This window comes from Chiloscyllium punctatum, chromosome 3 (assembly GCF_047496795.1).
Source record: "Chiloscyllium punctatum isolate Juve2018m chromosome 3, sChiPun1.3, whole genome shotgun sequence".
Classification (NCBI taxonomy): domain Eukaryota; kingdom Metazoa; phylum Chordata; class Chondrichthyes; order Orectolobiformes; family Hemiscylliidae; genus Chiloscyllium; species Chiloscyllium punctatum.
In genome coordinates this window covers 71562725-71585789 of record NC_092741.1, presented here as the reverse complement: position 1 = coordinate 71585789, position 23065 = coordinate 71562725, and the positions used below count along the sequence as shown (strand labels likewise).

The following is a 23065-nucleotide window of genomic DNA, read 5'->3' as shown; positions in this document are numbered from 1 at the left end:
CATATCCACAACTGAGGTTAGGCTAATCAGTCTGCAATTTTCTATCTTTTGCCTTACTCCATTTTAAAACAAGCATGTTAGCAATTTTCCAGTCCTCTGGGACCCTCCCTGATTCTAGCGATTCCTAAAAGATTACCGCTAATGCCTCCACTATCTCTTCAGCTATCTCCTTTAGAACTCTGGGCTGTAGTCCAGGTGACTTATCCATCTTCAAGCCATTCAGTTTTTCTAGCACCTTTGCCTTGGTGATGGCCACCATACTCAGCTCTGTCCCCTCACTCTCTTAAATGTTTGGGATATTACTTATGTCTTCCACCGTGAAGACTGACACCGAAGCAATTATTCAGTTCTTCAGCCATTTCCTTGTTCCCTATTACTATCTCTCCAGCGGCATTTTCCAGTGGCCCAATGTCCATCTTTGCCTCTCTTTTTTCCTTTATATATCTAAAAAAACTCTTATAGTCTTCTTTTATATTAATGGCTAGCTTACCCTCATACTTAATCTTCTCCCTCCTTATTTCTTTTTTTTTTTGTTGCCCTCTGTTGATCTTTGTAAGCTTCCCAATCTTCTGGTTTCCCACTGCCCTTTGCCACATTATAAGCTTTCTCTTTTGCCTTAATGCTATTCCCGACTTCCCTAGTCAGCCATGGTTGCCTCATCCTCTCTGTACCATGCTTCTTTTTCCTCGGAATGAAACTCTGCTCTGTTTCCTGAAGTACTCCCAGAAACTCCTGCCATTACTGTCCCATTGTCTTTCCTGCTAGGCTCCTCTCCTAGTCAATTCTACCCAGTTCCTCCCACATGCCAAGGTATATGGCATGCTTGCCTTCATTGGTTGGGGCATAGAATATAAAAATTGGCAAGTCATGTTACAGCTGTATAGGACATCAGTTAGGCAACATTTGGAATATTGTTTACAGCTCTTGTCACCACTCGACCAGAAGGATGTGGAGGATTTGGAGAGGGTACAGAAACAGTTTACCAGGATGTTGCCTAGTTTGGAGTGTATGAGCTGTAAGGAGAGATTGGACAAATTTAGTTTGTTTTCACTTAAACATCAAAGAATGAAGGGTGACTTGATAAAAGTTTACAAAATGATGATGGTACAAGGACAAGTCTTCATAGCTTCAGAGAAGTACATAGGACGTTGTGGAGAAGAAGTATTTTACACAACAAGTGATAATGACTTCTTAACCACTGCCAGTAAAAGATGTTAAAAGCAGAGACATTGGGTGATTTCTAAAGGAATTGAATGGGTATAAGGGAAGTAAATTTTATAAGTCACAAATGGGTGGTGCAGTCACTCAGTGGTTGGCACAGTGTTAGAGACCTGGGTTTGATTCTACCCTCGGGTGACTGACTATAGAGTTAGCACATTCTCCCCATGTCTGCATGAGGTTCCTCCAGGTGCTCCAATTCCCTGCCACAGTCCAAAGATGTACTGGTTAGGTGGATTGGCCATGCTAAATTGCCCATAGTGTCCAGAGATGTGCAGATTAGGTGTATTAGCCATGGGAAATGCAGGGTTACAGGGATAGGGTAGGGGGTGAGTCTGCATGGGATACTTTTCAGAGGGTTGGTATGTGCTCGATGGGTCAAAAGGCTTGCTTCTGTGTTGTAGGGATTCTGATTCTAGGGTGTAGGAAATAGAACTAGAAAATGGACTGATTGACTTTCCTGATGTCTGCATAAACTAGATGTGCTTATTGGTTTCCTTCTCAGTTGTAATGACTCTGTGACTGGCATTTATGACATTTATCTGAGCAGACGGTGACAGACAGGAATTTTGCTTTCTTCCTAAGTCTATGTCCGAAGTGGATTTCATCGCTCTGTGCCTGATATTCAACCATTGGGTACTTAACATCTGGGAAGCCTGAAGGTTTCTGGGAGTGTTTGAGCAGTAGTGGAGCCCTACATTTTCAGGCAGTCAGTACCTTTTCAAAACACCTGACATCAAGAAGTTGGCAGGGGATTCCCACTGACAGCTGCCTCCCTGACCTTGGTGCTAATCTGTTCCATCTTGTGAACCTCCTTCTCTGCATTAGTCACCTGCCTCCTGGTTCCTTGGTTTCAAGTGGGTAAACTTCTTGAAGCAGCCACTGCCTCAATAGAGGCACCATCAAGAAAGCACATCTGCTGGTTTCTGATTGATGTCTTTGGAAGGAATTGGGTCAACCTGCTATCTCAGAGCTCCTTCCATCATTCCTGTCCAGCCAGTGGGCTAAACCTGTCTGCCCTCGAAATCTGTGCAAAATTTAATTCCATTCATTCTTTAATCATCATTGATTGTTCCTCAATTTGAAGATGGCCTCTGCTCGGGTTGTGATTTTCATCCATGGGTTTTCATGTAATTGAACAGGCTGACTCCAAACCCTGAGATCATTGCTCGCATGAGGCAGGGACACCTATGAGGTAGTGGGACCCAGAGTGCAGGATCTGCTGCCTTTTCTTTCCTCTGCCACCATCTCTGTCTCATCATTAATGCATTAGGATTCAAAGCACAATGCAACCTGATGAACAACATGCCTGTTATGAGCAAGTGGCGCAAAGTTCCAAACAGTCATAGTTTAATAGTAATAGAAGCAAGATTGGGGCATTTGCCCCATTGAGCCTGCTCCGCCATTAAGATCATGTCTGATCTATCCATTGTCTCAGCTCCTCTACCCGCATTATCCCCATAACCTTTAATTGCCCAATCATGCAAAATCCATCCAACTGTGTCTTGAATATATTTAATGAAGCTGCCTCTACTGCTTCCTTGGGCAGACAATTCCATAGATTCACTACTCACTAGGAAATGCAGCTCCTCCTCAACTCTGTCCTAAGTCTACTCCCCCAATCTTGAGGCCATGTCCCCTAGTCCTAGACTCACCCACCAGCAGAAAAAAACTTGCCTGCCTCTATCATATCAATCCCTTCTAAATTTTATATGTTTCTATAAGGTGCCCTCTCATTTTTCTAAATTCTAGTGAGTACATTTTCAGGTGGCTCAACCTCTCCTCAAAGGGTCACCCCCTCTTCTCTGGAATCAACCTGGTGAACCTCCTCTGCACTACCTCCAAAGCCAATATATCCTTCCTCAAGTACAGAACTGCACACAATACTCCAGGTGTGGCCTCACCAACACCTTGCCCAAGTACAACAGAACCTCCCAAGCTCTTAAATTCAATCCCTGTCACAATGAAAGTCAATATTCCATTTGCCTTCCTGATAGCCTGTTGTACCTGCAAATCAACTTTTCGCAATTCATGTTTGAGCACTTCTAAGTCCCTCTGCACACCAGCATGCTGCAATCTTTCACCATGTAAATAATACTCTGACCTACTTTTTTTTACTTCCAAAGTGGATAACCTCACATTTACTAACATTGTACTCCATCTGCCAGACCCTTGCCCACTCAGGACCACGGGACTTATCTACCTTTTGACCCTCAAGTTTGCTCAACACTACCCTTTAGTGATAAGAATTGAATTGAGGTCCTCACTTCCCATTGTATCCTTAACATCATTCTTTGGCATGTTCGACGCATCTTCCGCTATGAAGACTGACACAAAATAGTGTCAGCATTTCCATTATTAATTCCCCTCTCTCATCCTGCAAGAGACCGGCATCCACTTTAGCCACCCTTTTCCATTTTATATATTTATGAAAACTTTTCCTACCTGTTTTTATATTCTATGCTAGTTTGCATTCATAGACTAACTTTTCTTTACTGTTTGCTTCGTAATTCTTTTATGCTTTTTAAAGTTGTCTCAGTCTTCCTGTTTCCCATTACTGTTAACTACTTTGTAAGCCTTAGCTTTTAATTTTATGCCTTCCTCTATTTCCTTGGTTATCCAAGGCTGGCTCTTCCTACCCTTGCTATCCTTGTTTTTGACCGGAATACACTTTCCTTGAGCACTGTGAAAACCTTATTTGAAAGTCCTCTATTGTTCCTCAACTGTTCCTGTATCAATGTTGCCTCACTTCAAGGAGAACTTTCTAGTGTCTTTGCAATATTTTCTTTCTCTTCCCTGGAAAATTGGCCACTTGGAAGTTGAGAAAACACAACACACTGAACAAAATGCTTCACAGCCCGACAGACACAGTGTCCAGTCCATTTCTCAGCAGAATTTAGTTGAAGCAGTATTATAAATTTCCTTACTCCTTCTACTTGACTTTATGTGGGATTTTCAAATGCCCATTTTCTTCATTCTGCTTGCTTGCATTTTCCTTGAATTCATCTCTCATCTTCAAGTTACTCATCTTCTATTCTTATTCCCTTCTCTTATATTTCCTCTGTAAATAACCAACATCCCATTAGGGATGCTGCTATTCAAATTTTCTGAACCTTGATGCAGAAGGCAAGAGACACAATGTTCTCAAGATCCTAATAGTCTTCATTTTTTCACTTTTCAGGAGATGTTATGACATCAGCATCCAACAAAGGGATTTTCTGTTTCCTGTTCATGACTCTCATCACTTTGAGCTGTTTTTTAGCTGCATTGCTGTATGTAAAACCATCCAACACCTGGATTTATGCTCCACTGGAATTTGCCACATCAGCACCAGGCGTGAAGAGTATTTTTGGGACAGGTGCTGAGGAGAATAAAACTATTGTGCTGATTTAGCTTTGGCCTTTCGGTCAGACATTTGAGCTCGATTCTTGTAAATCGGAGTTTAACATCCATGACTGTCACTTGACTGTGCATAGGAGCCTCTTTAACAAGTCGCACGCTGTCCTTTTCCATCACAGAGACATAACTGGGGACTTGTCCAACTTGCCCACACAACCTCGGCCAAGGTTTCTAAAATGGGTTTGGATGAATCTGGAGTCACCCACGCATGCTCCAAAAAGGACAGGACTCGACCAACTCTTCAACCTGACTTTGACATATCGGCGGAATTCAGATATCCAGGTGCCTTATGGGTGTCTAACAATGAGCAAAGTCCCAATAGATTTTGAATTGCCCAGTAAAAGCAATCTTGTATGTTGGGTTGTAAGCAACTGGAACTCTAACCATGCCAGAGTGAAGTATTATAATGAACTCTACAAATATATTGAAATCAACACATATGGGCAAGCCTTTGGGGACCGCTTGAGCAATGAAAAGTTGATCCCTACAATATCTAAATGTAAGTTCTACCTTTCCTTTGAAAACTCAATACATGAGGATTACATAACTGAAAAGCTCTACAACGCCTTGCTTGCTGGCACTGTGCCCGTGGTCTTGGGGCCATCGAGGAAAAACTATGAAAATTACATTCCAGCCGATTCCTTCATTCATGTGGATGATTTCAAATCAGCTCAGGAACTTGCAGCTTACCTGCACATGTTGAACGATAATGAGGACTTGTACATGAACTACTTCAAATGGAGAAAGTATTACACAGTGCGGATGACTCGTTTCTGGGATGAGCATGCATGTAACGTGTGTGAGAATATAAAACGACATCAAGAATATTGATCATGTTCTAGTTTGGAGAACTGGTTTTGGGACTGAATTTGAAAACATGCCTCTGATTACTGTCATGGATCATTAGCAATTGATCGTTTTCCAGTTTGGAGAAAGGATTTTGGAATTAAATTCCAGTAAATACCACGGATCATCAGTCATACCAATTGGATTGAATTAACGTCTTTCCCCAAAGAGAAAATATTTTCAACCAATTATTTTATTGACCCCCAAAAATAAAATATCCTCTGGCCTCCATTGTATTAAGTTATATAAAACATTTAAGTCCCTGACATGGACTTCTAATCTGAGAGGGACATCTACTGGAAAATGAAATTAGTTTACAAGCTTATTATGTTAAAGAAACTTCACAAAGAATTTGATCTGTCATTGCCATTGTGGAGACAACATTAGGAAAAATAACATTTACAAATTTAAGAAGAAAGTGCTGTGAAATGGATTATATACCAATCTGGAACTTAAGAAATAAGAACTATGACTCAGGAGCAGGACTAGGTCTTTCAACCTGCAGGACTGTTCTGCAATTCGATAAGATCATGGCAGATCTAAGTGTGGTCTCAAATCCACTTTCTTGCCTGCCTCCCACCACCGTTGACCCCCCCTTAACTGTTAAAATTCCAAAGAACTCAATTTTTAATAAAAGCAATGGCTCAACATCCTCCTCTCGCACCCCCCCCCCCCCCCCCCCCCAAACCCCTTCACTCCAGCTCAAGAAGAGAATTCTAACAATCCGTTTGATGCAGTTCGATCCTTTCTTTGAGTAAGGAGACCGAACCTGGTTGTTGTACTCCTGATTTGGCCTGGTCAAGTCCCTACACAGACAGAGCAATGTTTCCCAACATTTTGGCTGCATCAGCTGACAATCAAGGGCAAGCAATAAATGTCAAACCTATTTTATTGAAGTGAATAACAACCAGTAGACAAACAAAAGTGAAAAGTTTTGAATGAAAGTATAGATTGGGATATGTAAAAAATTACCAAGATAAGTATTTCAATTTATTTTTAAATCAGCTTTTGTTAGTTGTGTTGATGTGTACCTGGAATGAAAGAAAAAATCAAAGATGAGTACTCAGAAACTATAGGTTTGTATCAACAACCACTTCAGCACTTTTATATTCTACTCTCTTTATAATAAACACCAACACTCCATTGACCTTCCTCATCACTTGCCAGAGCTGTACTTTAACAATGGTGTATCAGGAGACCCAGATCCATCTGTCCAACTGAGTGCTGCAATCTTTCTTTATTTTAATGATTTTCTATTTTTCCTAATTAAAATGCACATAATACATCATCTAGTAATTTTTAAACTATTTGCCTAGCCTTCTTAGATCAATTTATAGACTCTTGATAACTTACTTTTCTGCCTATCTTGGTGTCATCTACATAATCAATATTTGGTTCCTTTTTCCAAGTTATTGATGTTGATTGTAAATAACTGAGGCCCCATTGAAGCCTGTGGTACTTTGCTAATTAGACTTTGCCAACCCAACAAAGACTTCTGTGGGCTAGCAAATCCTTAATCATGCCAATGTGTTACCTGCTACATCAGGAGCACTATTTTATCCATTAACCTTTGATATTTCACTTTAAGAAATACCTTTGGAAATCCATGTAAACAACATCTGCATGTTCATCTTATCTGCCTTGTTTGTTGCTTCTTTACAAACTCTGATCAATTGAAAAATATGACTTTCCTTTCACAAAACCATACTAATTCTGCCTGATCCCATTATAATTTTATATATCCTGCTGTTCCTCTTAATAATGGAGTCCTACAAATTTCCTATAACAGATGTTCGGCCAAATGGCCTATATATCTTGTTGTCTGCCTCCTTCCTTTCTTATATAAAGGTGATAAGTTTGATATTTTCTAATCAACTAGAACGCTTCAAGAAGCTGAGAGGTTTTGGAAGAGTATAAGCAATCTCTTATCTCTGTAGACACTTCATTTAAGACCCGAGGATGCAGACCATCAGCACTTAGGGTCTTGTCAGCTTTTTGGTTGAATATTCTCCCAAAATCCTTTCCTTTATGATGGTGAATATTTTGATTTCTTCTTTCCCTTTTGCCTCTTGACTTTCAAGTACCTAAGTTTTCTAAGTCTTTTACAGTGATGACATACACAAGAATCTGTCTAACCCTTCCTTTATTTTTTTGTTTTCCATTATTAGTCACCAGACTCACTAATGCTAACAATTGTATTGGTTATTTATTTCCCTATTTATACATGAGTAGAAGCTCTTAATGACTGATTTTATACTTCTCTCATATTCTAATTTGTCTTTTTGGTTTTTTAAAACTCTGTAAAATTTTCTGAAATGCCATTAATCTTTGCAAATTTGTACTGTACAGTGTTTCTTTAAGTTTCAGATACCCTTAACTTACTCATTTATGCATTCTTATAGAATTTTTTATTTATAGAATCCCCACAGTGTGGAAACAGACCATTTTGCTCAACAAGTCCACACCAACCCTCCGAAAAATATCACACCCAGACCCATTTCCCTACCCTATTACTCTACATTTCCCCCGACCAATGCCTCTAACCTGCATGTCCCTGAACGCTGTGGGCAATTTAGCATGGCAAGTTCACCTAACCTGCACACCTATGGACTGTGGGAGGAAACTGAGCACCAGGAGAAACCCCACGCATACACAGGGAGAATGTGCAAACTCCACATGAACAGTTGCCCGAGGCTAGAATCGAACCTGGGTCCCTGGTACTGTGAGGCAGCACTGAACTGCTATGCCGCCATGAAGTAAGCATTCTTCCCCAAAAAATTGTCGTCCATCTCATTAAGGTAAATTATGTCTGAGCTATTAAAAATCACTTGGAAATTCTGCCTCTGTGTCTGTGCTGTCCCACTTATTAGTCTAGTTTTCCAATTCCCTTTTGCTAACACTACCTTAAATTTCTTCTAAATACCTTTATTAGGTTTAAAGCAGTAACCTTAGTCCTAGGTTTCTCATCTGAAACTAAGATTCAACCTGGACGTGAAATTCTATCTAGTTATGATCACTGTCTGCTGGAGGTTTCTTAACTGTGAGGTTCTTGATCAATCCTATCTCACTGAACGAGATCTGGAATAGCCTGTTTCATGCTCCATGACTTATGCTACAATATACTGCACTAAGATATTGTCTTGAATATACTCCAAGAGCACATTTTCTTGCTATATTTGCAAATCTGATTTGCCCAATCTATATTACATTTGCCTATGGCTATTGAAGTACTTTTCACACACACTCCATTTACTTCTTCCAGTATACTCTGTCAGACAGAATTTATACTGTTATGGAGTCTATCTATGACTCCCACTGAGACCTCTTACCTTTCATATTTCTTACCCCTGCTCAAGTTGATACCACATTTGCTTTTTAAAGCTAAATTCAAATCTCACTACTGTACTAATGCCATCTTTAATTAACAGAGCTAGTTCACTGTCTTTTCTCACCTTTCAGATATCTAAATATTCAGGTCATCTCCTTGGTCATCTTGCATCATGTCATTCCAATGACTATCAGGTTTTATATATTTAGTTCCTCTTTGTCCTTTTTTTTACAATTGCTATAGCTATTTGAATTTAGAGACTTTAATTTATGTTTTTTACTATTTTTGCAATTTCTGGCTTTATCAGATTTTGCAATCTTAAGTTTATACACTCTGTCCTACAAAGAACTTTGACTGCACCGTGATTATACTGGCCATTACTACCTACTAATGCCTCTACCTGTGTGGCTTCCTGCACTAAGGTACCATGATCAGTATGCTCAGTGACAGTATCTTGCTCATATACTGTCATCAATGCAAACTGCAAGAATGTCAATCCTGTTGGACATTTACAGACACTGAGACTCCTCCAATTCTACCTCGATGTGCTTACATGCCTCACTCCCACTCATACCTGCCTGTCCCTGATCAACGACTAAATCAGAACATCCTATCCTTTAGGGTATGATTCCTTTCTGGAACAATGCGTCCCAGTAACTGATTGATAAGCCCTGCTACTATGATGTTTTACCACTGATAATAAATTGTACTGCTGCTACTACTAGTCAATCTTATAATTACTAGTAAATTGCTAATAAGAGGTGAAACAAGGCAAAAGTTACCAAGCAGTCCCTTGTTTCCCTGTAACATCATGCTTTGATTTCTTTGGAACATGGTGACTTCCCTTTGAAGCTATAGACTGGTACACTGCTCTCTTACTCTCTCAAGCTCTTTTCAAACTTTTGTACTCGTCTCTCTCTCTCTCTCTTTCTCTCTCTGAACTGGTCTGCCACTTTCTCCTTTCACACTCTTTTTTAAACTGTATTTTAACTGGAGAAACACTATTTCATTTAGATTTCAGTTTAAAATAATGAAATTTATAAACACTAACTATCTACCTCCTTTGAGTGGGATAGCAAGGCTTTATTTAGAATTGATCATATTTGATCCTTAAACATAGTGGATACAAAGTCAATGAGCTGACTTTGTCCAAGTTCCACAGCTTCTAGTCACAATATTTTCTGTTATCCAAATGCTACTAAGACTCAATCATCTGCTGAAAATTTTTTTTGTCATTTATTGCAGAACTCCAGTCTATGTAGCAAATGGTCAACACAGGTGGAAAAGAGTCATTTTGAACACTTGCCAGGAGCAAGGAAGCAGTTAAATTGAAGCAAGAGATACATGCTCCTTTTCCCCAACAATTTGGATGATGACAGTTTTAACCTTTAGACAGTTAGTGAGCTGCCAGGTTTAGTCCTCAATTGCTCAATGAAGTTATGCTTTATAGAGAATGAGTGATCAAAGGGCTATGGTCTGGATGGCCTTCTCCACTGTCTAGGCCATTGAGTGCAAACTCTCTGGAATCTCTGCCATTTCTTTATCATACTGTACATCCAATATCTTCCACCGGGTGGACAGCTCCTCTTCAATTTGGGGGTCAGCATTCTGGTCATGTGAAGCATTCATGCCATTTCCAGAGGCCTGCATTGTCTCATTCTGTGTATCTAGCCTTGCCACTTTCATGAGCTCATACTGGCATGTAGATTCCTTATAGCCAATCTGTGTACAAACAACCAGGGGCATGGATCTTTGCTTGTGCTGCGGCCTCAAAATCTCCTGCCCTTCAAAAGTTAACATGGGTCCATTGGGGCCTGTGGCTGTAGCTGCCCAGGTTATAAATGTGAGGGAAGCAAAGAGAACGAGAGCCATTATTACCATTTGAGATGACTTCACAGAAACACTGTCCCTAAAAACATCAACACATGCAACAGCAGGAAATATTATCCAACATTTAAGCCTCATTGCCTTAGATATTGATGCACACATTCCCTTCCTATGTCCAAATGCATAAACACTACCTCCTTGTTACCTTCCCCTTAGCCCATTTTACCCTACCTTTGTGGGACAAAGCAGTGTGCCATTGAAATCTCACCACCACAGAGCTGACTCCAGCGCTTCTTCATCTGCTGACATGAAAATCATCAGATTAGTTCAGCCACACAACCTACTTGAACAAACTCTCAGGTACTTTGTGCCTTTTCTCTGTCTAAAAAAAGGGATATCATGATGAGTCAATGTGGAAAAGTCTTATCTCTCATGGATGTGCAACATGTTCTTTCCCAATGTTATTTGCTCAAAGAAAAGTGTCACTGTTCATAAACCACCCCAGAATTCTCCAATGTTATGACGAAGAGCATGTCTACTTCATGTCACCTCATGCATTTCCCAAGATACTAGGCAATTCCACACTTGGTACACATCACATCCCTGCACTTTTTCATATACACCCATCTGCAAAATGGTGACGCACTCAGCCAAGCAGGTGATGAGAGGTCTTTGAGCCGTAGTAACACTACACCTATTTCCAGTGGACAAGCCTGTGTCTTCTCACACTGAGACTTCCATTCAGGTTTCTGTGGTCTGGATGGGCAATCTCTTCTTCTGATCAGCAAGTATGAGTATGTCCCAGCGATCAACCTCAGCCTGGAGGTGGACTTGTAGGGAATCATCATTAAGCCTTGGGACTTATAATTGTCCCAGGCCCTTTAGCAGCTGGTCCCTCTATTCTCTCTATCAAGTGGTAGCCCCACGACCATTGTGGAGAGTAAAGAATGGAATTTGAGAGTTTTCTTTAGGACTTGCAAGTGCAGGTATTGCAGAAAGTATGTTGAAAAATGCCCCCTTCAATTAGTGCTTACAGAACACACCATGTTCTTACTGTTTAAACCCATAGCTAGGTTGAAATGAATTGATCCAAAATATTTTAGAGGTCTACCATGTTAATGTTTTAAATTGCATTGGAACTGCTGGTCAAGCAGGCTAACCTGACTTTGCCTAAAGTTTGAATCCTTTCTCAATCAGAAAGACAGCTTCTTTTATATCACTTAGCAGGCTGTGCCTTTCTTTCAGCAAGATAGCTATAAGCATTAATGTCATGAGTGGTTTGCCTTGAGCAATTAGCAAAAGCTTTTCATTTCATCAGCATGATTTATAGTCTTATCTTTACTTATTTGTGTGCTGTTTTTGGAGAGACCTATTTTTAATTTTTGAAATTTGAAATACTGAGTTTCTAAACAAATGCACTGAAATAGTTCAATTAATTGGCTGCTCAAAATCAAATATTTAAAATTTTTAAGTTTGTGATAATTACACAATAGAACTTCCTTTAAATGAACTTTAAATGTCTTGGCGTAACAAAACTACCTCCCTTTCTCACATTTAGTAACATGAGGAAATAATTTAAATGCTCTAAAGGAATCAATCAACCACAATACAACTTGGTGTTAAGATCATAAGTTAATTTCATATATTGTACCTACTCATCCAACTGTTTTATAGGAAACAAGAATGTTCTTGCAGCACTAAGCTGTGATATTGGATTTCACAGGAATGATTAATCTCTTGACCTAATGACTTTATAAATGCAATCTTCAATTGTTTTTCTCTCTTTGTATTTAAATGGTCTTTGGTTAAATTGTATCTATTTTTCTCTGTACTCTAAATAAATGTGATTTATTTTGACTGAACTCTGATTAATATTGAAACATCGCATTTTACAAAAAGAGTTTTCTTCAGTTTTATGTCCAATGTAAAATCTATTCCATTGTCATGTTTTAATCTACTGAATGAAATTAATTGTGTGGAATTAACCTTATAATGTGAGTTTTTGAAAAAATAGGTTGTGTGATCTTTGAGGTAGGTAAGAACGAGGACTGCAGATGCTGGAAACCCGAGTCTGGATTAGAGTGGTGCTGGAAGAGCACAGCAGGTCAGGCAGCATCAGCAGCAGGAAAATCAACGTTTCGGGCAAAAGCCCTTCATCAGGAATAGAGGCAGGGAGCCTGCAGAGTGGAGAGATAAATGGGGGGGTGGGGTGGGGGGGGGGGGTGGTGTGGAGGGTAGGGAGAAAGTAGCATAGAGTACAATAGGTGAATGGGGGTGGGGATGCAGGTGACAGGTCAGAGAGGAGGGTGGGGGAAGGTAGCAAAGAGTACAACAGGTAAATAGGGGTGGGGATAGGTCAGAGAGGAGGAGTGGAAAGGTGGAAAGGATGATAGGCAGGTAGGACAGGTAATGGGGACGGTGCTGAGGTGGAAGGTTGGAACTGGGGTAGTGGGGGGAGGGGAAATGAGGAAACTGGTGAAGTCCACATTGATGCCTTGGGGTTGAAGTATTCCGAGGCGGAAGATGAGGCGTTCATTCTCCAGGTGTCGGGTGGTGAGGAAGCAGCGGTGGAGGAGGCCCAGGACATGTATGTGCTTGGCAGAGTGGGAGGGGAAGTTGAAATGTTGGGCCACAGGGCAGTGTGGTTGATTGGTGCGGGTGTCCCGGAGATGTTCCCTAAAGCGCTCTGCGAGGAGGCGTCCAGTCTCCCCAATGTAGAGGAGACTGCATCAGGAGCAATGGATATCTTTGAACCTCTCATGGCTTTCAGATGCACTATTATGATATTGTTTGCTGCCTTGAGGCTGTTTGAGACATCTAAAGGCAAGATATGCTTTTTGAACTCTGACCTTACAGGTCAAATATTCTCTGTCAATCATAAAGCAGATTTCTTATTTTTCCCTTGTTATAATTCACAATCTTCTGATGAAATATGAATAAAAACAATTGTAAACTGTGCACTTTCTGAGGTTGCAATGTATTCAAGAGTGGTACAGAGGAGGTAATGTAATGTTATTATCACTGCACTCGTAATACAGCGAGCAGGTTAATGGTCCAGGGGCACAGCTTTAACCTCACTGTGGCAGACCGTGAAATTTGAATTCAGTTAATACACTTTGAATTAAAAGTGAGTCTCATGGGTGGCAGGCTGGCTCAATGATTAGCCCTGCTGCCTCACAGCACCAGGGACCTGGGTTTGATTCCAGCCACGGGCAACTGTCTGTGTGGAGTTTATGCATTCTCCCCGTGTCTGCTTGGGTTTTCTCCGAGTTCCCCAGTTTCCTCCCACAGTCCAAAGATGTGCAGGTCAGGTGAATTGGCCATGCTAAAGTGCCCATAGTGTTAGGTGCATTAGTCAGGGGTAAATGGGTCTGGGTGGGATACTCTTTGGAGGGTCGTTTTGGATTTGTTGGGCCGAAGGGACTGTTTCCACATTGTATGGAATCTAATCCAATCTAATAACTCCAGTCCTTTAGAGAAGCAGTATTTGCTGACATTCACTTGATCTAGCCTATGTGTGACTCCAGACCAAACTTCTATTTGAAATGATCAGCAAACTACTCAGTTGTATCAAACCACTAAAAAGCCAAAAGATGTGAATGAAACCAGACAGACCACCTGGCATCAAGTAAGGCACGAGAAACAACAAGTTTTCACAAGTCTTCACAACCAGATAAAGTCTTCTGCACTAACAGCTAGGGAATTGTACAAAAGCTGAGAGAGCTGTCCTACAGAGTAATCATACAAACAGCCTGGCCATGTTATTCTAACAATGACATTTTACAATGTCCCAAACACCACTGTCCTGGGAGTTTCCTCTCCTGCCATCAGGACAGTCACAGCAGGATGCTGGTACAGTGGGGTCTAGTTGGAAAGACGTTACCCTGGGAGTCCTCAACATTGATTCCAGAACCTATGAAGTCTCATGGCATCAGGTCAAAATGGGCAAAGAAACCTCCTGCTGATTGCCACCAAAAACACCTCTCTCAGCCGATAGACTGAACTTCACTTGGAAGACGCATTGGTTGTTTTCTGGCTGAGGAATTTTAATCACCAAGAGTTACCTGGTAGCACCACTACTGAACATAGACTGAACCTCATTCTTACCAATCTACTTGCAACAGATGTATCTGCCCATGTTATAAGTCTAGCTATTGTACATTTATTGTGGAGACAAAGTGTTGCCTTCATTTTGAGGATACCCTCATATGATTTGAATCACTGCCATCATGTTTAATGGCTTAGATCTTAAACAGGTCAAAACAAGGACTGCAGATGCTGGAAACCAGAGACTAGGTTAGAGTGGTGCTGGAAAAGCACAGGAGGTCAAGCAGCATCTGAGGAGCAGGAAAATCCTGATGAAAGGCCCGAAACGTCGATTTTCCTGCTCCTCGGATGCTGCCTGACCTCCTTTGCTTTTCCAGCACCACTCTAATCTAGATCTTAAATTGATCTGAACAGCAACTTAAGACTCAGCATTAATGAAATGCAGTGGGCCATATTCATCATGAGCAACAGAATTACATTCAACCACAATCTGTTACCTCATGGCCCAGTATATCCTGCATGCTACCATTCCCACCAAGCGAGGGATCACCCCTGTTTCAGTGCTGATAGCAAGACATAATTTGGAGTGGTACCAAGGATGTACCTGAAAATAAGGTGCCAAAGTTGGGCAAGTACAACACTGAACTAATTGCATGTCAAACAGCATAAGCAATCTACAATATACAGGGTTAAGTAATCCCACAACCAAATGATCAGTGCTAATCTGTAGTCCAGTCATGAGAGTAATGACATATAATTACACACCCCACTAGAGGAGGAGATTCTACAAGCATTTCCATTCTCAGTGATGCAGCATCCCAGCACATGAAAGCAAAAGACCCACCTGAATTATTTGCCAGCGTCTTCTGCTAAAAGTGCTGAGTGTATGATCCATCTTGGCATCTTTCTGTGGTCCCCAGGATCACAGATGCCAGCATTCAAACAATGCAGTTGACTTCACATGAAATCCAGAAACAGCTAAAGGCATCGGACATTATAAGGGTTATAGCTCCTAACAACATTCTGGCAATAGTACTGAAGGAGCTGTCCTCCTGAACTAACCATATCTTATCCAAGCTGTTCCAGTGCATTTAGAACACTGGCATCCAGTTAACATTGTGGGAAGTTGATCAGGAATGCCCTGCACATAAAATGCTGGACAAATCCAACCCAGCCACAGTGGAATACATTTACCCAGCAATATCCAAATTATTCTGATCTGCACAACGTTCTGTTTTCCCTTTTACAAACAGATATCATTAATTGAAGAATGGCATTTTTACTGTTTATTCTTGCAGAGTCAGAGTTGTTTAGAGTGCTAGTGTAAGACATAATTGTGGTTGATCTAAATGTGCGATATGCTAGAGAATTGAACAATCCAGTGAGAACCAAGATACCAGAATATAAAACATTGGTTTGACCACTGATGGAATACCTTGTGGAGTTCTGGCCATCACTCGATTGGAAGGATGTGATTGCATTGGAGAGGGCACACATGAAATTCACCAGGATGTTGCCTGGAATGAAAGGTCTCAGTTATGAGGAGAGACTGGATAGGACTGGTTTGTTTTCCTTAGAGCATTGGAGGCTGTGGGAGATCTGATTGATACATACATTTAAGGTGAGGAGCAAACGGTCGAGAAAAGATTTGAGAAAAAAAATCACCTCAGTGTGGTAGATGTAATGGAACATGCTGCCTGAGAGGATGGTGGAGACAAGAACTCTTGCAACATTTAAGAAGCATCTGGATGGGTATTTAAATTGCCAGGATATAGTAGACTATAGACCAAGTGCAGGGAAATGGGATTAGTGTAATTTGGTGTTTGTTGGTCAGCGTAGAAACAGAGGGCTGAAGGATCTGTTCTATCCTTCATCTTTGAACCTTCATCTGTAAAGGTTTATTTTTTATCTTCACTTTGCCACCAGAAAGTAAACCTTTTATACAGAAAACCAAGCAAGTTGCTTTCTAAGCTGAAGTGTAAATAGAATTGCATAAAATGTCTGAGTCAGATTTCAAAGAATATAAAAGGAATTGGACAGGTGAAGGAGGTAACGGAAACAGGGTGAGGCAATGCTTTTCCAATTTAAAAGAAAGGGCCTAAGCTACATGTCGATCAACTTTGTGCAGCAAAAGGGTCAATTTTCTGCAGTCTAAAACAATTACCCATTGGTACCCACAGCTCACAGATGTAGTTTAACTTGGGCCCATGTCCATTATTGTGCAGCGCGTCACTCTTATTGCATGTGTTTGTGCCAGATTCGGGAACCTTGCACCGAGATTTTGATCACATTGGAGAGCCTGATTCATGTCTGAATGTTTTCCAAGTCTTGCTGCGTTTGGACATGGACTGCTTCAGTGCCTGGGAAGGCATTAAGTGGTACTGAACATTGTGCAATCATCAACAAACACCCCAAATATGACTCTGTGATGGAGGGAAGATTTTTGATGAGGTAATAGAAGATGGCGGGACCTAGGACACTATCCTGAGCTGAGATGGTTGACTTTGTGATAGATACGACTCCACCAATGAGGGGCATTTCTCCTAATTACCATCGACTCTTTGAAATCATACTTGGTCAAATGTCACCTTTTATACATGGAAGAAAATAACTTGGTTGAGATTAGGTTGATTTGAAGATCACCAGATAAATATACCCCATTGTGTCATCTTGAATTTGGAATTATTTTCCACTCTACTCATCCCAGAAAAAAATAGTTCTTATTTGCTGAGTTTGAACTCTAATGTACAAAAACAATTTGGTGAACCGGAATTCACCCCTGGCTGATGATTGTATTCTGCAAGGGACCTTTCTTCTGGCATCAGCAGAGGGCAGCCAATTTTTTTTTCTGATTGAAAGATATTCCTTTGAAGCAAATTTTATAGTTAAAGCTTTGATGGAAGTCTGATATTGAATAATTTATAATGCATATAGAACTGAAAGAATGTCATATAAAACCATGATCCAGCCGGGGTGTGTCATCCACACTCACATTCATGATATGTGGCCTTGACAGAAATCTCTATTGTGGGAGCACAAAGTTATTAGGAAAATCCATTATATTTTGACATGCAAACCATATTTAAGTGATGCATTTCAAACAAATGCTGAGAGCTACATTTGCCACTGCAAACGTATTACTGAAATACTTATTAAATCCAGGATAGCCAAGAAAGGCAAAAAAAAATCACTCTAAAGATTTGAAGAACTTATTCTGTTTGGTTATACAGTAGTTATGTAGAAAGTAGAAGAAGGTGATTACAAATTGGTAAACCTGCCATTTTTGGAATCTGAACAATGCCATCAGAAAGCATTTTCAATTAAATTTTAATGGAATAGAATCATATATTAAAAACTGAGGGAGTGGTTAGTTTATGTTTGGAATTACTGCATACAGCAGAAATTGACAATTGCACTGGTTGGATGAGGAGCAAATTTAGGAACAGATGATTTGATCATTTCAGGCATCTGTGCATGTCAGAATAAGTGAGTTACAGAAAAACAATCTGACTGTATTTATGTTTATTATATGTCAAATGTTAAGCACCACTTCACAGCTTTTTTTGTGCCAAAATGAAATGTTGGCATTTTCTCGATATATATTGGAATATATTAACAGGCACAGACATGGTGAACTGAAGTGGCTTTTTCTGTGAAGTAGACCTCTATCTAATATATTTCATGTAATAAAGTAAATAATTATTTTCTGATATCAGATGGCTCATGTACTCACTATGTTAGTGTTCAGTCCCTGACCTGTTCGTGTACAAACAGGACTTGCAATAAATAATTTGTATCTTTGTTATTCAGCTTTGTGTAATTCAGAGTAAAAGTTGAGATGTGTTCACTTTCTCTTACCAACTGAACCAAGCTATTTGATATATACATGTTCACCCTTGCCATCTTGGATTTGTCCAATTCAATGTTTCATTTTAATCCAGAGATTTTGTGTTAATGCATAAAACTTTATTAGTTCATTGGGTCAGACTTTCTCCTGCAATTCTTTTGTGTCACTGGCAACAAATTCTTTGATCCATCCCTACAGATAAAATGCTTTCAATGAATGAAATCCGTTTTAAAAACCCAATCTGATCTGATCAAAAGGAAAGTGAATAAAACTACAGTTAAATGCAGAAATTAATACAACAAGCATATCAAGCAATGGGTGACTGTAGGAAAATTTTCCTCTGATTGGAGGTATTGGTGGCACAAAAGGAATGATCGTGGTTGTTGGAAGTCAATCACGTCAGCTCCTGCAGGACATCTCTGCAGGAATCCCTTAAGGTCATGTCCTATGCCCAGCCTCTTTAGCAGCTTCATCAATGACCTTCTCTCCACAAGGGTCAGAGGTGGAGATGGTCACTGATGATTGCATAGTATTCAGCACCAATCGTGACTCCTCAGGTACTGGAGCAGTCCATGTTCAAATGCAGCAAAACCTTGATATTATCCAGACTCGGGCTGTAAAGTGGTTTGTAGCATTCATGACACACAAATAAAAGGCAATCATCTTCAACAAGAGAAAATATCACCATAACATTTTTAACATTCATTGGCATCAACATACTGGAGGTTATCATTGATCAGCTACTGAACTGGACTAGCCATATAAGAGCAGATCAGAGGCTAGGAATCCTATAGCGAGTAATTCAGTTCAAGTCTCCCAAAGTCTGTCCACCATTTACTTATTTACATATTCTGATCATGTGGTGATCTTTGTTTACTTGCCCATGAGTTGTGGATTTCTCTGGCTTAGCCAGCATTTATTGCTTATTCGCTAAAGTAATTGTGGCAACTCTGGAGCAGGTTATGCTGCTCAGGGATTGCAATAGGTTGCAACAGGTCAGGTGGTTGTGTAGGCTTGTGACAACAGAGTGGCTACAAGGTTAGGGTTAGAAAAATCGCAGGTGGTTTAGAGACATATGGGAATTGGGGTACTTGGAGATGTCTGATTATATTAGTTGTTTGGTGATTCTGGGATCTTTGATTATAGGTAGAAGTGAGTGATTTCAGGGTATCTGAATATGGAAAGGATTTGGATGGGGCAATTGCCCAGAGCAAAGCAAGTAATTTGGTTACAAGTAGTTGCTGTATGTACCATCCCAATCATCATGGTTACAGTACTGCCAGTAATTCTCCTTTCAATGCTGAATCTAAGGGCTTTTATTCACTCTACCATGGGACATGGGTGCAACTGGCTGATGAGCATTTATTGTCCATCTCCAATTAGTGTAATTAATAGTGAAAGGATAACCAGCATTGTGTTTCAGCAAGAAGAAGCATGTAAGTAAATGTAAAATACTGCAAATAAATCAGAGTCTGAAGAGTCAACACAACAGAATGACCAGAAGCTGTTTGTTGCCCCTACAATCAAACCAAATGTTGGCATTATGGCCAATGACTACAATATTGCATGATGGTCTACTGCATCCAGCTCTCAGCTACTGCAATCAGCTGTCAATCAGGTCCTGTCTGGCTTGTAGCATCTGAGTTCTGTTATCCATGGAGAGCTTTCTCCTCCTCAATGTCCTTGCCCACTTCCTCAGAAGACTGAGTCATAGAGTCATAGGGACGTACAACACGGAAACAAACCCTTCGGTCCAACTCTTCCATGCCGACCAAATATCCCAACCTAATCTAGTCCCACTTGCCAGCACCTGGTCCATATCCCTCCAAACCCTTCTTATTCATGTACCTATCCAGATGCGTTTTAAATGTTGTAATTGTACTAGCCACCACCACTTCCTCTGGCAGCTCATTCCATACACATACCACCCTCTGCGGGAAAATGTTGCCTCTTACGTCTCTTTTATATCCTTCCCCTCTCACCCTGAAACTATCCCATTAGTTCCGGACTCCCCGGCCCCAGGGAAAAGACTTTGCCTATTTATCCTATCCATGCCCCTCATGATTTTATAAACCTCTATAAAGTCACCCCTCAGCCTATGATGGCTCCAGGGAAAACAGCCCAGCCTATTCAGCCTCTCCCTATAGCTCAAATCCTCCAACCCTGGCAACATCCTTGTAAATCTTTCAAGTTTCACAGCATCCTTCCGATAGGAAGGCGACCAGATTTGCATGTAATATTCCAAACGTGACCTAACCAATGTCCTGTACAGCCACAATATGATCTCCCAACCCCTGTACTCAATACTCTGATCAATAAAGGAAAGCATACCAAATGTCTTCTTTACTATCCTATTTAGCTGTGAGTCTACTTTCAAGGAGCTATGAACCTGCACTCCAAGGTCTCTTTGTTCAGCAACATTCCCACGGACCTTACCATTAAATGTATAAGTCCTGCTAAAATTTGCTTTCCCAAAATGCGGTACCTTGCATTTATCTAAATAAAACTCCATCTGCCACTCCTCAGCCCATTGACCTATCTGATCAACATCCAAATTTAATCTGAGGTAACCTTCTTCGCTGTCCGCTACACCTCCAATTTTGGTGTCATCTGCAAACTTACTAACTATACCTCCAGTCTGCAAAATAACCCTCCACCACCACTCTCTGTCTTCTCCTTTTGAGCCAGTTCTGTATCCAAATGGCTAGTTCTCCCTGTATTCCATGAGATCTAACCTTGCTAACCAGTCTCCCATGGGGAACTTTGTTGGATGCCTTACTGAAGTCCACATAGATCACATCTACCACTCTACCCTCATTAATCCTCTTTGTTACTTCTTCAAAAACTCAATCAAGTTTGTGAGACATGATTTCCCACACTCAAAGCCATGTTGACTATTCCTAATCAGTCCTTGCCTTTCCAAATACATGTACATCTTGCCCCTCGGGATTACCTCCAACAACTTGTCTACCACCGACGTCAGGCTCACCAGTCCACAGTTCCCTGGCTTGTCCTTACCACCTTTCTTAAACAGTGGCACCACATTAGCCAACCTCCAGTCTTCCAGCACCTCACCTGTTACTATTGATGATATAAATGTCTCAGCAAGGGGCCCACCAATCACTTCCCTAGCTTCCCACAGAGTTCGAGGGTACACCTGAACAGGTTCTGGGGATTTATCCACTTTTATGCATTTCAAGACATCCAGCACTTCCTCCCCTGTAATTCCCTCCAATTCCCTCAGTTCTTCAACACACCAGAATGATGCCGCACACTCTCTCCAGACTATATTGGTGGTTTCCCAAGATTAGTCCAAGCAGTGGAACTGCATCTCTAGCAGCTCTGTCATCTGCTCCACCACAGCCCTTAACAAGCCACCAGCATCACTGTATCTTCACTCTGCATCAGTGAGGGAGTTGCACAGAGGCGTTATGAGCCATGATCACAGCAGGCAATTGGACCCTCAAATGTACCAAGAACGTAAGAATGCTCCGGAATGTAGCAGTTGTGGCAGCTGACAGGGTAATGGGCAAATACCTCCTGGAAGTGATAATGGTGTTCACAGCTCTCCTGGGCATTGGCTGAAGGGCAGTCCTTCCAGTCGGTGAATTCCAGTATCGTGATATGATGCTCTCAGTACCATGTGTGACATCTGTGCCTGCAGGAAGGTAGTTTTGTTTCAGAAGCCGACTGCCTGGGTTGCAGCACTGAGTGATCCAGTGTGATCTCACTCAGATGGCATTGGTCACTGTCCTTCTGCATTTGTGGATGCATGACTGGGAAATCCCACAAATGTGTCCCATGCATAGATTATCAAAGCAGCTGTCCCCTTCACAGCCACGAGGAGAGAATGACCACACATTCCTACAGTCCTCAGGTCCTGCTCTAGCAGTATTCCATTGCATTTGCCCTGGGCGTACTTAGCTTGTACTGTAACTGCACCTTACTCACTCCAAGTGGGTCAAACATCTATGGCCATTCTACAAACTGCATGCATCCCGAGCGGCCCTGCATTTGTGACTTGTCTCTGAGTAAGAGACATTTCATCGTCCATGGCAGCCTGTTGCTGTTGTAGGGCTTGCTGTTGGCTCCAGTTCCCTTGCATCCACCTTCTTAGGAACTCAGCCACAGTAACCAACATCCCACCAATGGCAAAGTACAGGACTCTCAGTGGAAATGACCTACATTACGAACAAAAGGAGCAAAATACTTTCTTGGGTCTCAATAGACCTAAGTGGTACTATACCCTGCAGATGAGGGCTGCACACACTCCTCTATACAGTTGACATACTGCCCCTTCATCATTCTTTCAGTTTCGGTCTCAGCATGGGCATCAACTTTCTGAAGGTGCTGTGATGTCTAAGTGACCAATGCATTGCATCAGAAAGAAATGAATGTTGCAGCATGACCTCCTTCCCATCCCAGGTGCACATCAATCTTTCAACCTTTCACTGCATTCAGTACAGACCATTGTTAAACCGACATGACAGATGATGAAGCAATGGATTCCATTACCTGCAGCATGCACTTGGTTAGCATTTGCCTCATTTTAA

At 41.1% G+C, this 23065-nt stretch overlaps 2 protein-coding genes across 4 annotated transcripts in view; both read left to right on the top strand.

The window, feature by feature from the left end:
• LOC140460468 (4-galactosyl-N-acetylglucosaminide 3-alpha-L-fucosyltransferase 9-like) overlaps nucleotides 1–23065 on the top strand; it is a 139650-nt gene that overhangs the window by 90654 nt on the left and 25931 nt on the right. The window lies entirely within an intron of this gene.
• LOC140454902 (4-galactosyl-N-acetylglucosaminide 3-alpha-L-fucosyltransferase 9-like) lies at nucleotides 4408–5491 on the top strand. Its single transcript, XM_072549632.1, is given in 1 exon segment — nucleotides 4408–5491. A coding segment is annotated over 1 exon segment (1041 nt). The 3' UTR covers nucleotides 5449–5491.